At 45.2% G+C, this 17,133-nt stretch overlaps 1 protein-coding gene across 1 annotated transcript in view; it reads left to right on the plus strand.

Annotated features, from left to right (window-relative positions):
• Positions 1–325: 325 nt before the first annotated feature.
• Positions 326–17,133, plus strand: part of rnf43 (ring finger protein 43) — a gene marked incomplete at its 5' end in the record, with an annotated part of 87,710 nt that continues 70,902 nt past the window's right edge. Inside the window, one exon of the mRNA XM_080483874.1 lies at positions 326–547. Coding sequence (XP_080340000.1) covers positions 326–547 — 222 coding nt within the window. The remainder of the gene's footprint in view (positions 548–17,133) is intronic.

Raw genomic sequence — 17,133 nt, forward strand, 5'->3', positions numbered from 1 at the left:
CACTTTCTTTGCACCGTATCCCGAGGTCGATCTCTGACTCTGGTGCTGGATGGAAGTTTCGGGACGTTCACGCGTGATTCGTGATGGAAGTCCTGCAGCTTTAAAAGTTTGGATTGTATCCGTCCAGCAGTGATAATCACCGGGGCAGAAAGGAGAAGTCGGGACCCGTGCATGTGTGTACCTGTATAGATCTACATAATACCACCCCCCCCTCCTCCCTCCCTGGGTTTTTTTTTTTTTTTTTCTTTCTTAGTTGATCCGCGGTGCTTTGCCTGCTTTGATCGTCCACCATGTGCGGCCGGGCACCGCCGCTGCAGCCGAGGCCATGACCGTCCCCCCGCGGCGCCTGGCCGGGCTCTGGCCGTGGCTGCTCATGGCGGCCCTGCAGGTGGTGCTGGGCCAGCCGGGCCTGGAGTCCGAGCGGCCGGCCCTCCGAGCGGTCATCAAGGTGACACTGCTGAAGCACGAGCCCACCGGGAAGCCCATCGTCTTGGAAGGACTCTTCGTGGGAGGAAGCGCCGGCAACGCTGACGGCAAACTCATGCAGGTGAGGTGGTTGAAACGAAGTGAAAAGTTTTCCATGAATGCAACACTCGCCTGCTCACCTGATGTCTGCTGCAGCTGCCGTGCTGCTTGGAGGGTCGCTCTCATTTGCATATTTACTCCTGGATCAGAAATGCTAAACTAAAATCCCTCCATCCAGTCACCTTCTTTACTGCTTCATCCAGTTCAGGGTTGCATGGCACAGGATCCGATCCCAGCTATAGAAGGCTGAAGGCAGAGAACTTAGAGACAGTCAGTCATCCACTCTGGGATTTAGCATCAATTGCGTGATTTTGAAAGGTGGGAGAACATCTGAGTACCTGTACAAACGAGGAGAACATGTAAACTGGGTCCAGATTCAGACCCATCTCCTTTCTCCACACACATATTAGGTTTCCACCCACCAGGTTTTGATTTAGGAATGAGTTTTGAGTGAACACTACCCAGTCTTTCATCGCCTCAATCCCTGTGCAGAATGACTGCTGATCCGAACCATGCTGACACCTGCACATGTGGTCAGCTGCCTTCACAAATACCGGAGTGGCCACTGCTTTCGGTGATCCGCTCACGATCCCACACTCAAATTCCTCTCACAACAGTGATGGCAAACAGGTGTAATTAGTTTGTTTTCAGTCTATTTTTACTCGCTGCTGGAAAACAGCGGTTTGCGTGAGGTTGCCAACTTTTTCTTGGTGGATCTTTCTCTAAGGCGACAGCTTTGTTTTGCTGCAACTATCTTTGCCAATGTGATTCTCTCCCAACACACTTGACATCAAGGTGTGCCGACAGACTGTTAGATCATGTCGAGACCCATGTAAACCTATAATTCAGGCAAAGAGTTTTTGTTATTTAGATTAAGAAACGCATGCCATCACATTGCAAAACATGTGCTGCTCTCAGTTTGCATATCTAAGCTTCCCGGCCCGTAAAGCGTGCCTCTGTCGATTTTACCGTCTCCCTAGAAACGAGATGACAGATCTGAGGTACTGTAGGAGCTCGTCTCTCTTCACTCACCAGGTGTGGGAGGTTTTGTGAATGGCGAGCCCGATGCTGTCGTAATTGATAAGGATTTACATGCCTCCTTGGTGGAGAAAGCCCGGCATTAGGCTGAAAAGCCGCTGCTGCTGCTGGTTTCCCGCTACGGTTGAAGCTGATCTGACTTAAACGCGTCTGTAAGATGTTGACGACATGTTACGGATGGATATCGCAGCCACTGAGATCAAACGCCCTTGCAGCTTTCTGGGATTTCCGCCTTTTTTTTTATTGTTTTACCAGTGAACTTAAAACCTTGAACAGTTTGCAGAGGAGCTTATTGAGGATGTACACTTGATATGCTCTTATGTAACAAGTGAAGGAAAATTTATTTTTTAGTCAATACTTTTCCACATGCATTCAGATTGTTGATATCCCCCCCCATTTCTGTACGTTTGGTGGGCTTGCTTTCCTGCTGTCAGACCATCGATTGTGGTGTGAAATGTACAGTTTGGACTCTTCCCAGGCTTCCCTCGCAGTACACAGAGGTGGTGTTATGCGGCGAGATGCTCTTTTGTTGTAGCTCAGGCCTGTTGGAACAGGCCCTCGTTGCTTCTGCAGGCGGCTTTACGGTCCCGCTTTATGTTCTTGTCCTCTGGTGGATGAGAGGGATGAAAGCGGGGAAGTTTCTCCTAACAGATTTTACAGTTTCTACCTCGGATCTGATGAAGCTCACATGTTTAGGGAGAATTTTCCTCTTCAGCTTTTTGCATCAATTCACGACAACAGCTGCAGTTCTTCATTAACATGTTCTTTACGTCCTCTTATGAATTGTGTTTAGGCGTTATGGGACCAACCCAAACTCCACTTGTTTAACATTTCAAAGTGAAAATGCATCGTTTTTCGTTTCAGAAAAGTTTTGTGTTTACACGGCAATGTTTTGAAATGGACGTCCATTTACACAGAAACCCTCAAAGCTATGTTTTCATGTAGGATTACTAGAGGGTGCTGTTTGTTTTTGTACTGAAACCACCCAACATGAGGCTATAAATTGTTAAAATGGCTTATATGTGGACATTCGTTTGGACACACGTTGAAGTTGGATTGCTATAGTGGGTGATTCTCAACTATAAAATGACCAAGTCCCAGGAGAATATAAACTGGGTGTCATGACACTCTGGAGGCAAATGTGGTTGTTATTGTCAGAAGAACTATTTACTACGGCCATGGTGTGCAGTAGCAGTGTCTCTGCCATCTACATGGAGATGGAGCCCAAGTGTTTTCAGAGGCCCTGAGCCTCGTTCATATCAAACACTCAAGACGCAAAGGAAAATTTTGCATTTTCACTTAAACATTGTGCAAACGGATCCTCAGATTGAAGCTGAAGAACTAGAGGAGGAATTCTTAGGAAGGCCTGAACAGGAGAGGACTGCTGTTGGTCTTTCCTCAGGTCAGAGGCGGAGGATGGAGTTTATCCTCTTACCGGGCCCAGCACCCAATTAATTGAACCCCACCCCCCCCCTTGCACTTGAAGCCAACTTGACTTTATTTCCTTTCTTTGCTGCTTTTGTTGTTTTTCGCTCTTTGCTGTTTGGAATGTGGAACTGACCTTTGAGAGGTCCCTTCGAATATGTCGGCTGTAATTAAGGCCGGGCCGACAGTCGACTGAACACCAGTTAACTGTGCACCACTTCACATTCTTTCAACTCCCTTCTCGGTGTCCCACAAGGTACCAAAGGCGTCCTCTTCCCTCTCTCCCTTTTCACTCTTCTTAATCTCTTCAAAAAAAAAACAATTGAAGCTCTGACTCCAGTATCGCCATGTGTGCTCCCACCCCCGACTGGCTCTCAGTGCAGGCCGTTTGGGATCGAGGGATGGGAGGGCGGAGGAGGCGCTGAGGGAGAACATCAAAGTGTGTCCAGTTCCGAACGTGAGCCGGGATGATTAAAAGCCGAGACTGTTTACACTGCACTTCCCATATGGGCCCTCTCCTCCCCCTCCCTCTGGGTTTCCTGTCCGTACTTCCCATCTCCCTGGATGAGATAACGGCCTGTCCAGGGCTCCTCCGGGCTTCTCGCTGCTCCACCATGCCGGACACGGGCTGCAGCACCGCACAGTTTTACTTTATGTAGATAAGTCACAATTATAAGTAAATTACATGCAGAAAAAAAAAAAAAAAAAAACAACTAAAAGTTGCAGAAGGGAAATGGTGTTACAACACAGAACTAATGTCTCCGTATAAAATTGTGAACAATTCCGAGGATCCAGAAAAGCTATGAAGAACAAGCTTGTTGGGTGCATGTGATGTTTGAGCGTCACTCCATTGATGACATATCGCTCTACCATTCAAACTACTGCATGTGCTCGGAAACACTTCATAACCACTGCCTGTGAGCATATTTCATTACTTCATGATCTATTGGAAGAAATAAACTTCACAAAGTGCAGAGATTTTCTCTTGTGTTTCTTGGGATCCAGTGAATCAAAGTGAAATGATGCGCGCCGCCTCCTATGTGCTTTGTGTCTGTGAGGAGCCTCGGCTGTCGGATCGCCACATTTGGCCGGCAGATTCTTGCGTCTTTCTAGCAGCACGTCGACGGCGGACGGGAGCCAGCGCTCATCTCTGCCGTTCGCGGTGCTCACGCCTGGCACGCGAGGCTGCCACCAGTATGGGCGCCATATGAGACCTCGACATAAGCGGCGGTGCTTGTGGTCACGTGCCCGCCCGCCCTCCGGCGACACTGGCAGTTACATAAAAGTATGAATGAAATCGCCATAAGCTCACAATTTCCCCCTTTGCTGTGCTGCGGCGCCCGCTGAAAGGAGTGCTGACTCGCCTGTGATTAACTGCCGTTTGTGCCGAAACGGAGGCCATTCAGGGACAAACGCCAACTTTCAAACAACATGAGAAACATGTTAATACGGGGATTATTTACATGCCTTTATTTGGCCAGCCAACACAGATCTGGAAACGCGTTTACCCTCAATTCAATATGATGATTAGTCCAGCCTGCCTGCCATGTTCCTCCTCCAGTGAGACCCCCCACCCACGTGTGTCCAGGCTGTTGGACGAACTAATGGTTTCTCCTGAGCAGGGATCTGACCGAAGCCTTCTGCCTGCAGCACAGGAAGCAAGGGGCTGTATAGCGAGGTCCCGTCTGCCTTCTTCCACCAGAGATGACTGCTGAGATGTTTTTTAGGGCAAGTAGGGAAGTAGGGGAGAGGCAGGTTGGGGAAACATGGCAAATCTCTCAATCCCGCCGTCGTCCTTCTTTTTTAGCCATTAGACCAAGTCTGGAATTCTTGAACGTTACACAACACATTCTTGTCCTCCTTTCATGGCTCTCCTCGTACAAATAACCCAGGACGCTGTCTGTTTCTTCGCAGTACGCTCCTCTGCGATCTCCGCCTCACTCACCCAGCCACTCCCGCTACGTTCACAAAGGACGCGCATACTTAATTCCACTTTTTCTTGCAGCGCATGGACAGACACTCCCACGCTGAGCGTGGCGCGCTATGGTAAAGGCATTATGACGGGATGTACAGGCAGCGTCAAGCAGGAACGGAGAGAACATCCGAGTAGAAACAAACAGCCTCACCAAATGTCACATTAAAGCCAGGCCTGTTTAACCACTGTGTTTATGCGCACTTTCACGTTCAAACACTTCAGTGGTCTCAGACAGAGTGGTGGAAGATCTTGAAATGCACACACACTTAAATGTTAATGGTACAGGCTTTGTGCGGCTCTTCGTTCCGACTTACTTCTATTGTGAGTCCCTCTGAGAAACCGCTACGGCGGGCAGCGAAACGTACGCTGCCCCATTTTAAAAGCGGTGCCATTACGCAACCACGCATCCAATACAATGGAGCGGAGTGAGTCGCCGCCGTCTATAACGGTGCTAAAAAACACACACGTTTCCCCCTTTTGAAGTCGCCGCACCTGACACCGGGCCAGGTGTGGCCGGTGTGCTTTCTGGGGGTCAGAGGAATTCAATTATGTGAAATGTCCGCGGGTTGAACGGTCGAGGATACCGCTGCATTTTTGCATTCTCGGCGAGATGTTTATCTCGCGCGACCTTTCTGAATTCGTCCTGACAGCTCAGGTCAAGTGAAGCACCTGTCTCTTTCCAGTTGAAACCGATCCACCAGGAGTACAGAGGAAAGCCTGCTGATCCATAGCGGCTGTGGAGGCCAAGCTATCCCTTCCCCGGAGATCAAGGCCACATTTATAGAGATTTACAGAGAACCCGGTTGCAACAGATGACAATTGTACCATGTGGTCCGGACAATTCTCCTGTGACTGCTGAGAAACTGGGCTTTATCTGTTAGTAGGTTCTAACTTTTGCAATCCTCAACTCATGAAGGAAAGTTTCATTCATTTCCACGCCACTGATTCACATTCCCAATTGCTCCATCTACATCTATTTGGTGCACCTTATGTTTGTTAGTTGTTTTTTTTTTTTTAAAGATAAGCCAATTAAAGAATTATCCAATCAGGACTGTTTTAGTTTTTTGGGGGTTTTTTTTGCAAGGAATTTGGTTTTTCAAAACATGCAGAATCTAAAACTGTCAATTTCAATGAAATCACAAAGAAGAAAAATTACTTCCTCATTTTAATAAATGGATTGAAGTTTTCTATTTCCATCATCAGGTCAACATTTTTTTTTTTTTTTTTTTACAAAAGTGAACAAAACCTAAAATTACAGTGTGATACGAAGAACAAAACGTTCACATGTTAATGTGCATGCTGCACTCACGCTTCAGTCTTTTCGTACTTCTAAACAATAAACTGCGCTGCTAATTAAAAGCGTCGCATTTTCAACTGGCGTGCGTTAGTGATGCAACATTAAGTGCCCGATTACGCCCTTTTGTTTGAGGATCAACACACCCAGGGGTGTGCAGATCAGTGCGAGCACATTTATGCTATGTTAATGTTGTGGCGGCTGCACTGGAGAGTCATTTCTCAATCTGCCGCAACCGGATCAAATAGACCAGTTCTTCATGATCTTTGTCTATGAAATTAGCACGAACACGATGCGGGGCCAGATGTGTTCACTCAGCAGGCCGGTTGTAAATGGCGCCATCACATGGTCACACTGTCAACCGAGACGTGCTAAATTACTAAATACTGCTAGACTGTTGAGGTGGATAGTCTCAGACGTGCTGCGTCGAGATGTCTTTGTGGACTAGATGAGCATAAATAAATAATGCAGATTCAAACGGGTGTTTGGAATCGGTGGACCGCCGTTGTGCTTTTTGTTTCGTCACTCAGCAGCGACTCCTCTTCTCCTGAAGTCAGTCGCTCATAACTTTTCCCTCTCGCCCGCAGACTTCTCCGCTGCCGCTCACATCAAAGCCTGCGAAGCCTCTTTGCACTTTTTCATACCGCTGCCGAGACTCGCTCCTCTTTTCTCCCAGCAGCACCGCTCCGAATTCCTCCTCCTCACCTCGTCTCCTCTAACCGGCTCCTCTCTTGTTTCTTGACAGCTCTTTAAAACGGTTGTAATTCATTGCATGTGCTTCAGTTTCAAGGACAAAAATGGGTACAAGCACTCAAAAGGCAGGAAGCGCTTAGTTTGCTGAGAGCTTGGAGGAAAAGAGTCATCACCATACCACAGATAAATGCTGTCTGACATACTCCCTCCCTCTCTCCGGCTCCCTGTGGCTCCTGTAGTCACTCCTGCAGACTTTTTTTTTTTTAAACAGCTTTGTGCTCGCCGCTTCGACTACAGCAAGTAAACACGTCCCAGGAAAAGTAATTTCATTTTAAGTTGTTTGGGCTCTTCTATGACAAGCTGGAAACTATGTGTACACCATGTTCAGGCATTTGAGCGTCTTCGCATCAGAGCCGCAGAGCGATACTGTGGAAGAGCAGGATGTGAAGAGCTGCAGCAAATTTACTGCTTTTCAGCTCGAGTGCACGGATCAACCATCCGCAGGAGGAAGGGCTTTCACCTGTGTGTGTGTGTGTGTGTGTGTGTGTGTGTGTGTGTGTGTGTGTGTGTGTGTGTGTGTGTGTGTGTGTGTGTGTGTGTGTGTGTGTGTGTGTGTGTGTGTGTGTGTGTGTGTGTGTGTGTGTGTGTGTGTGTGTGTGTGTGTGTGTGTGTGTGTGTGGCGGAGCTCTCATACTGAGATCATTTACCAAACTCTATTAAACGGGATCAAAGTGACTTAGATCTTTCAATGCTGCTCGACTACAAAAGCCATATTGTAACCCCAGATCCAGGGAGATAACGCGGCCGACAAAAAACGCTTTATGTCTCCCAAAGTCACATGGTCACTTCCAAACAACAAACATGTCCTGTTTTTGACCTGCTTCTTTTTTTTTTTCTTCTTCCTTTTTGCTGTCTTTCCCAGAAAGGCTTCAGTGTTGGTTTTGATAATAGTCCTCATACTCCCCTGTTCATGCAGGGCATAATTGAATTAGCAGCGCTGAATACAAACGTCAGGTTTTACTACGACAAAGACGGCCCGACTCAGTCTCGCAGCGAACAATGAGGCAGCACTAAAGTGGTTGGAGGCATGTTGAAACCGGCTGCTTTCAACTTTGCCCTCTCAGAACTGTAATACACATTGTCACTTTCATGAAGGCCACAGACCACCCATCATGCCTGTGTTAGTGTTAGTCTGTACATAAGTGGAGTCAGGTGGCTGTGTGTACTCCCCTCAGCATCAAATATGTGAGGGCGAACGGAGGCGCCGTTTTCATCTCTGTGCAGCTTTTATTTCTGGAGCCGTTGGTGTTGGGGTACGTTTCAGCTGAGATCACGGTTTTGAATCAGGGTTCACGTTTTTTTTTTTTTTTTTTTTCTAAATTGCAAACAAACAGTCACTCATGAATTTCACTTATCGTCGTTCTTACGCTGCTAACATTGTTTCCGACGAGGCAGAAACACAAACAATCATCAGGGGGAACCAAATTGAGCTCCAACTAAGTTATGATGAATTTATGGATGTATTCGTTTTGTTTTGTTTTTTTAACAACATGAGATATTTGTGGTAATATTGAGGTTCTCAAGCAGTATGAGTGTAAAAAGGCAACTTTTTGAAAACGTGCCGACTCCGTTGTCGTTTAAAGAAACAACTTTCTTGAAACAGTCGACCTCCCTCACTGAAACACTGCTGCTGCACACGCGCACCACAGCAGTGGTAAATAGTTGTTCTGCACATGTGCCAATAGATGGACAATAAGAACAATGTTTGCCTCCAGAGTGTCATGACTTCCAGTCAATATTCTACTGGAATGTCGTAGTTTTACAGTTGAGTCACCAGGAATAATAAACCAACTTGGTCGTCTGTCCATACGAATATCCGTGCGCTTACTATTGCTAATGTTTATAGCATATCTTCCTTGTGTGTGTGTGTGTGTGTGTGTGTGTGTGTGTGTGTGTGTGTGTGTGTGTGTGTGTGTGTGTGTGTGTGTGTGTGTGTGTGTGTGTGTGTGTGTGTGTGTGTGTGTGTGTGTGTGTGTGTGTGTGTGTGTGTGTGTGTGTGTGTGTGTGTGTGTGTGTGTGTGTGTGTGTGGTTTCATTACAGACAACAGCAGCTACTAGTGGCCCTACATGAAACTATCGTTTTGAGCGTTTCTTCCATTTTTGTGGAAACGGACATCATTTTCTAAACGTTGCCATGTGAACATACTATTAAATTTATGTAGGGCTTCTTTAAATTAGGCTAAATTATGCTCTCAACTAATTGAGCTATAAAGACCTCAAGCAACAGTTTTAACATTTATTTGTTTTCTTAAAAAAGTTAACATGAACTGGGAAAAGGCATCTTGATAACCCCTAGATTTTTTTAATTTATTTATTTATAATAAAAAAATCTGGACAATTTGCTGTATTTTAGGTGAAAAAATAGTCTTGATGAAGAATATTGCATCTTGTGAGGAAATAAATCTACCAGGTTAGAGGATATTTTAAGTTGGCGCACACCCCCATGTGTTTGTAGTGCTGCCAAACAAAGTCATTATCGGTCATTCAGCACCAACCTTTAGAAATGTTATTTTTTTTCTTTAGTGACCATCTCACAATAATAGCCTCCTGGTGTTCAAGTCGCTTCATGAAAACCATCAGCACGACCAGATTGAAACATATCTAGTAGGTAAAAACTCCAAACAGTGAGGCAAAATTACATGAACACATCATTTCCCATCAATCCATTGTGATTTTATTCTTTTGTTGGGTTTCTTTTGTTGTAATGTGGACGCGTTGTTCAGAAAATGCTTACAAGTTCAGTTCTCTATTCTTGGAAGATCATCAGAAGACGGTCGGTTTCCTTTTGCTGCTGCAGCTCGTCTGTAATTTGCAGTTTATACAGTGAGAAACACCCAGTTGAGCGTCACATTTGCGTGGGACTTTTCAGAGCCTCCAGTGTTGTTCTCTCGAGGGCTGATAGCAAGATGCTACAGTGTAAATGGAAAAAATACTTTGGGCCTGATAGAAAGCTGTATTTTTGCTCTTTGCAGCTGCTTGGATCTGCAACTGCTGTTTGATTGGGACGTGACTGATGGCGCTCTGTGAACTGGTTGCTCATCATACATCCAGTCACATGCCCGCCAGTGTAATGGACGGCTGTTCCCTCAGTCAGACTCAAAGTAAATTGTCTTTTGAAGCAGACAAAGGGAGAATGTCTGGCAGACTATTTCCACAGGCAGACTTTCCCTCGTTTTCCCCTCCGGGAGATTTATTTTTTTATTGAAAACGCACACTCAGGCCTGCAGGCAAGACGTCCCATGTGACTCGTCAAGAGAATTTGAACTGTGTCACATGGTCCTGGGTGCTACTGTACATGTACCTATGTTATGTGCATGCTCAACTTTACAGCTCCGAGAGGACTTCATGTGTAGGGGTCCGGCTGGTGTTGAAGCGGTTTTACACTGTGGCTGACTTGCCACACTTGCACACACCGGGATATGCTCTTGTCCCACTGGATATGAGGAGAAAATGCACCTTACCACGGCAATGCTGAGGTACTGCTGAGTGCAAAGCGCCTAGTACTTCAAAACCATTTAAAATCTGATGCATTTGCTGAAGATTGTAAATAAAGGCTTCAAAGTGCGCAATGCTCACGATATGTTACTATAATTCCAAATATAGACTATTTTATGTGTCTTAATTAATTTAAATATTTTTTTATTGTTGCCGAAAAAAAAAAAAAAAAACTTGCCATTTCCAATCCAGATTATAATTTGTTTGGTTCCAGTAGAGCCTTGTTCCCTGAGGAAAGTCAGATTTTCTGATCAGTCTTTCTATCAAAACTAGAGGTTGTTGTGCAGGTTTTCTACCTCTAATGAGCACCCTTAATTAATGCTAGTGTTCAAGATGAGTGTGAGACCCTCATTGATCTCAGATTTAGTTTGTGGACACACTTTGGTGCAGTTTCCTGGTAAAGCAGGTCAACATTTGTGATTCTAGTTGACAAAGGTATTTAGACATTGAACTAAAACATTATGTGACAAGATTAAGACGTTTCATGAAAATGTGTCAAGACACCAACAAGGAGTAAGACAATAAAGCTTCCAACATCAGTTATATTGTGTTCAATCTCTCAATCAAACCACACAGAGCTGGTTTGAAGTGGAATGAGCAGCACTTGCATGTTCGCAAATGAGGCTACAAATGTTTTTATTCTAATCAAAACTCCAAGGTTGAAACTCTCCTGATGTTGTGTACCCTACCTCACTCATTTACTATCATGATCTGAATGAGATTCGCCACAAGCTTCTATTTGAATAGGTCTATTCGTTTGGCACCTATGTGCTCATGCCAGAGGAAATACACTAATTGTTGGGGTCTCTGGCACTGCGTTGGGAAAAACTACCTATTAGGCAGTGGTGGCTTGGCTTCCAAACAAATCTGGATGCATTTTTCTTTTTATTCTTCTTTTACTTTGGTTGGGGCAGCATGGCGTGACTATACAACATCAGCTATGAATGTTCAGGACGGGGCTGATCCGATCCAGTATCGGTATTGGGTTCTGATATCAACATAATTCATGGATCGGAAATTTCTGATCCAACCTGCAGAGATTTCCGATCCACGAGCCTCGTCTGTGCTTAAGGGGATTCCCTGCAGGCTGCTCCGCTCGCTGGCTGCAAAATGTGGAATGGATTTTCTGAACGGAGGCGGGTCTCAGTGAGACGTGGAGTAATGAGCCAGGAAATCCATTCCACAGTTTGCAGCTAGCGAGCAGGCCAACTTTTCATGACATTTCGCTGTTTGAACGTATGTTATGCTCAAAACACTGTAAAGCCGTTGTACAGCAAGGCGGCTTCTCTGCAGCCAGGTGTCACTGTTTTAAAACGCCAGCTCGCCGACGAGAACAGCACTGACCGCGGCATCAAAACAATGAACAGCAGCTCTTCCGCCGTAGCAGGCGATTCCCACCTCCGTGAAGCTGCGTCCGACTCCATGCAAAACTATGTGAAAATAGTCCCAATCGTTTGTGCCGGGTTAGAGCTGGAAATACAACTATTTGTGCTGCGTTGCTAAAGAATTTCGCCATAGATTAATAAAGTGATTCTGGTGGTTTTAAAGATATATCAAGTTTATTATGGGATGATGACGTCACGCAGACGCCCACATTGTCCAACTTCAACAAAAATAGTTTGAAGTGCTTCCTTTTCTGTCCTTATACTAATCTCAAGTTGCCTTTTGAGAGAATATATGCATACATTTGTACATTTCATACTTTACTGTAGAGAGGAGTTTATTACAGCCTCATATAAAATCAATAATGATAATGTTAAAGCAAACAGAGCTCTGATATCAGAATAGTATCAGTATCGGTGGATATCCAAATTCAAATATCGGGATCGGATTGGAAGTGAAAAAATGTCGATCGGTTCATCCCTAATGAATGTACAAACATCAGAAAGGGGAACATTTTCTTGTTGAGTAATGAAATATAGTTAACAGAAGAGGGATTCTTCTTGCTGACCTGTTTTCTCATGCCCATGAACTGATCTCGACTGCCAATGACCAGCTGACTTGTCGCTTCAATCATATGTATTTGGCCAAACCTCTCCAACAAATTCTTATGATTTTGAAGGCTCTACATCATCTGTGAAACTATGTTAGAGCTCTGTTTACTTCACACTCGAATGCTCCCGAGTTCCAGCAACGCTGCCACTGGACATTTTTCAGTCCACCCCAGGTGGAAGGACTGACTCCACAGTCCTGCACACTGACCTTGTTGGGTGCTCCAAAAACAACTGAACCCAGTCAGGACTGAGCCCGGTGGATGATCCCTCGAAGAGGACTGCGTTTCTAGGAGAGTCGTTCCAATTGGCCGTGACCTCCTGACTGGCTGCTCCTAATTAGAGGCAGTCCCTTACAGTGCCTCCCTCTCTTGTCCAAAGTAAATACCTTGGCACCCATCAGGAATGCTGACAGGCTGCTGTTTAGGGGGCTCTGGGAGAGGCCTGGGCAGTCAATGACTCCCTGCATGTTTAACCCTCTGCAGTGCGGCACAGCCAACATTAACAGCTAACACCGGCCAGTAACCACTACACAAATGATCTCATACTTGGATTTGTTCAAAATATGCGTTACTATCTTGTTTTGTTTTGTTTTTTTTTCATGCCAGCACACTGTTGGTTTTTCCACTCTGATTATTCTCTTCGAATGGCCTTGACCACTGCCTGGGACTGTTCAGAGAGGCGATAGAATAAACCCTACATCTCGCTTACATAACATTTGTATTTACATATACTATCATGAGTGAGCTTCCTCTAGTCCTGGAGTTAAAAAAAAAAAAAAAAAAAGTTTGAATGTCAGATGCCCTTGGTGTGCAGTGGTTGACTGGAATCAGGTGGGCGGATCAAAAGTCGGTCTGTATTTGAGAGAACAGGGCCATGATGTCTCACTGGGGCCGTTCACCTGATAACCTCCTCTCTGGAAGCCGCTCAAAGCGACAGAAAAAGCAGCACTCGGCAGCTAACGAGGCATGTTTTTCACTGTGTAGTTATATGGGCCTCCCTTCTGCTTTGAGATGGTCTGTTGGTGACTCCAGCTGCCAGGCCTCGTTCCTCCGCAGCCTGCTATTAAAACCCCCAGATTGCTGTGCGCGAGTGAAGCGGACCATGGTGTCGCTCTTTGTATTCCGGGCCCTAGGTTGAGGTTAGCACAGTGTTACCGCCACAGTGGCCCTGACAGTTGGCTCTGGAAGACCAAAGCAGAGCTGTGTGTGGTTTCTGGTGTTTGGTCTGCTCGCTCTGAGATTAGAGCTGCAGGTTGGCAGCGGATCGGGTAATGACATGCCTACCGCTCTTCGAGTCCTTGGACCGTCTGAGGCCCCCGAATGCTGCTCGAGAGCGAGACACGCGCACCTACAATTGTGACCGTGAAGAATTGCCAAACAGGCAGGCTGACATTGTGGCCGCAGAAACAACATAACATTTATAATCTCTGCCAAATGAGATGTGACACGGTCAGCCACTAATGGTCTTGGACGCATCGATGACACATAATGTTCCACTCATGTCACTGAGTCACAGCATTATTTTCCAGTGTGTTAAGCCTTTGTGCACATATGTAATCATAGGAAAATAAAGCGGAGGGGCCTTAGTAGAAGTGTTATGCAGCCAAAGTCATGTTTCTATAAATTACATCAAGATGAGTGTCTTTGCTAAAAAAGTGGATACTGAACTTGTGTAATCAAATCATACGATTTTATCTGCTGTTGAAATCCATAGGCAGTGAAAATTTCTACTGGCTTGATGCTCTGATTAGAAATATGTGAGTTTTTATATATAGTCTGAAACAGTTGCATTCATGTTTTTCCATTAAATTATGTGATAGGTCTTTAATTTGTCTCCATTACTCATTTTAAAATGTTTACCCTCTTTCTTTGTTTTTGTGTTTCTCCTTGAAGTTATAGAAAAAAAAACATTTGGAAAAATATAGACATTCATGTATACTCTGTGCCACAAGAAAGAAAAACTGTAAAGTTTAAATTGCAAGTTTATTAGGGCACTATTTTACCAGCCCGGCCCACTCAGGATGATATTAGGACGTATGTGGCCCCCAAACTAAAATGTGTTTGACACCCTTGGTTGAGACGTTTTCAAAAAAAACCTCAAGCAGTCTGCAAAATAGGGAGATGCATCGAGTAACAAAGATTTCCACATATTTTGCTGCAGAGATGTCTAGCATAGTTAATTATAGCTTAGTGTCTTGCTTGTTAACTCTTGTAATATCACTTTGCACCACAAGATGGTGTGGTGAGTCACTGTAGTGCCTACTCTCTCCTCAGTCGAACAAGATAAGAGGATGTAGGCTCAAACTGACGTGTAACCCCCCCCCCCCCCCCCCCCTCCTCCAAAACTCAGAGATCGACATTGCTGAAATACTAAGTATTGTCCAGTTCATATGGGGAAATCTCTGCCGGCAGATGCACAGTGGTGATGGATATAACACAAATGACAGCAGTAACTTCCAGAGTAAAGCGAGACTTGAAGTGGGCCTCATCTGGTACAGATTAAGTTAGAAATAGTCTGCTTTTTCAAAGCAGTTGCAGTGCTGTTTACATCTCTGCATTTTTATGAGGGAAGTTCTGTGCGAGTCAACGGCGTGTTTGTAAAGCTCCGGTCCAAACGTAAGAGCCAGGGGCCGAGCCAAGAGTGCAACACCAGAGAGGGAGGGCGGGAGGGTTGTGTTGGGAGCACAGAGGTGGTGGGGGGGGGGGTAGCGGTGCATCCACTGCAGTTCCCTGACCTACCTCCATGCTGCTGACTTCCAGTGTTTGCCCACTCTGTTAACTATTACCAAAAGGCTGTGTGCCTTGGCTGCAGCCCAACGCTCTTACACATACTGCGGCCCATTATCAAAAAAGAGCTGCACTACAAGCCCTGGCGTCCTTCCAGGAAGGGCCACAGTTTGCGCTCGGAGACCTATCCCCGCACCGCAGCGCTATCTGAGCACTCCCTCCTGTTTTGTCTCCCCATCTCTCTCACTCCTTTCCCCTGGCTGTCTCCCTCCTCCTCCCCCCATGCCCCTTGCTGCAACATGCACACGTTGGCTGAGCTGTCCTTGGCAGGTATTTCACCCACTGGCACCTTGTGATCCCCTGGATGTTCTCTCACATTTGTTTTCTTTGGTGTGGTTACAAAGTGCAAAATGAGAGCCCATCAGACGTTTTGGGTTTTTTCATAGGATCTAAATCCTCTGTAATTAAAAGTGCCTGTTGATGTGCAGCTGTGTAATATTTAAGGACAACAACAGGGGACTTGGTGCTTATGTTTGACACCCCTGATATTGACCAATAAGTTTAATCTAGAATTATCAATGCTTAGTGTCCTCCGACTACCTGGCGTCAACATATGTGGACATTGCTTTTGGTTGTACAGCAGTTGACTGGACTACTGTTTTTACAACTTAAAAGAGGAATCTTCACTGAAGATGACTGCTTTTAAGCAATTTCTACTCATTTTAACCTTCCAGGACCTTATTTTGAGTTGTCTAGACCACAATACAAAATTAGTTTGGGTCTTGGGAGGCTATACAAAACACATACTGATTTGAACCATAATAGCCTACGGTATAACTGCTTTATACCATTAACGGTTTTCGTCATTCAAACCTCCTCAAGTGTTGGACTGAACTTAACAACCTTTAGTTTGTTGGATTGGTGACAAAAGTTGTTTTTTTCCCAGAGTGTGATTTGAAAAACAGGCAAATTAAGGTAAATTACACTCTCATGAGTCAGTGATACAGATGTTACGAAACCTGTTCTCAAACTTCTGAATTGCAAGTTTACTACATCTGATGTAATTAGGCACAACTCATCCTGCATGCTTTTTAGTCACATCAGCGTCAGGAACGATCAATGCTCTGTGATTATCAGGAATCAAGACACTGGGTGTGTGTTTAATAACTGTTCTTTATTTGCATGTATCCCGGAAGGGCTCCCTCATAAGCTTGTCTTTATTTTTCTGTAAGGAATCTGAAGACAGGAAGAAGATGAAAACTGCACAGAATGTCTGGGCCTGTTTATTGTGAGGCAGCAGTGCGAACCACAGCTCCACCGTGTCACATAATCCTCCCGGATCCACATCAGAAAAATGTCAAGATGTTACTTGCCGGCATTAACTTTATATGGGCAGTGTCAAGCTTGAGACCTGTGGGCCAAAACCTGCTCAAAAGAATTAAAAATATCAAAAAGGCCCTCAAAAAATGTTTAATGTCTATTTCTTTGGTTGATGCAGCGCCAACAAGCTGCCGTGCACCATGCACAGTCAGCTGGAAGTGTCGTAATACACGAAGGCAAGTGTGTAATAAACAGGTGCTATTCTGCTTTTAAGACACGGCCTGCTTTATATACCCATACATAGAGAGGATGTTGCTGCTCATAAATGTTTTATGCTCGCCATCTCATATCACAGCGCTTCATCCGCGATAGAAATGTTGACTCTCCTGAGTACCTGCTCTCCACTCCTATGGCTTTGTTCAATTACCCCTCAAATAACACTTTAGTGCAGATTCAGCCAGCTCCTGTTGGCAATCTGTGTAACGTCAAGCTCCATTGTATTGCTTCTGCCGGATATACAACATAAATGTCTGAAGGTAGCGACTTTATTAACCTACTATCTCACCAATCCATAGTAGGTGGCGCCTG

Source organism: Lipophrys pholis (genome assembly GCF_963383615.2).
Source record: "Lipophrys pholis genome assembly, chromosome: 16".
In the NCBI taxonomy this organism is placed as follows: Eukaryota; Metazoa; Chordata; class Actinopteri; order Blenniiformes; family Blenniidae; genus Lipophrys; species Lipophrys pholis.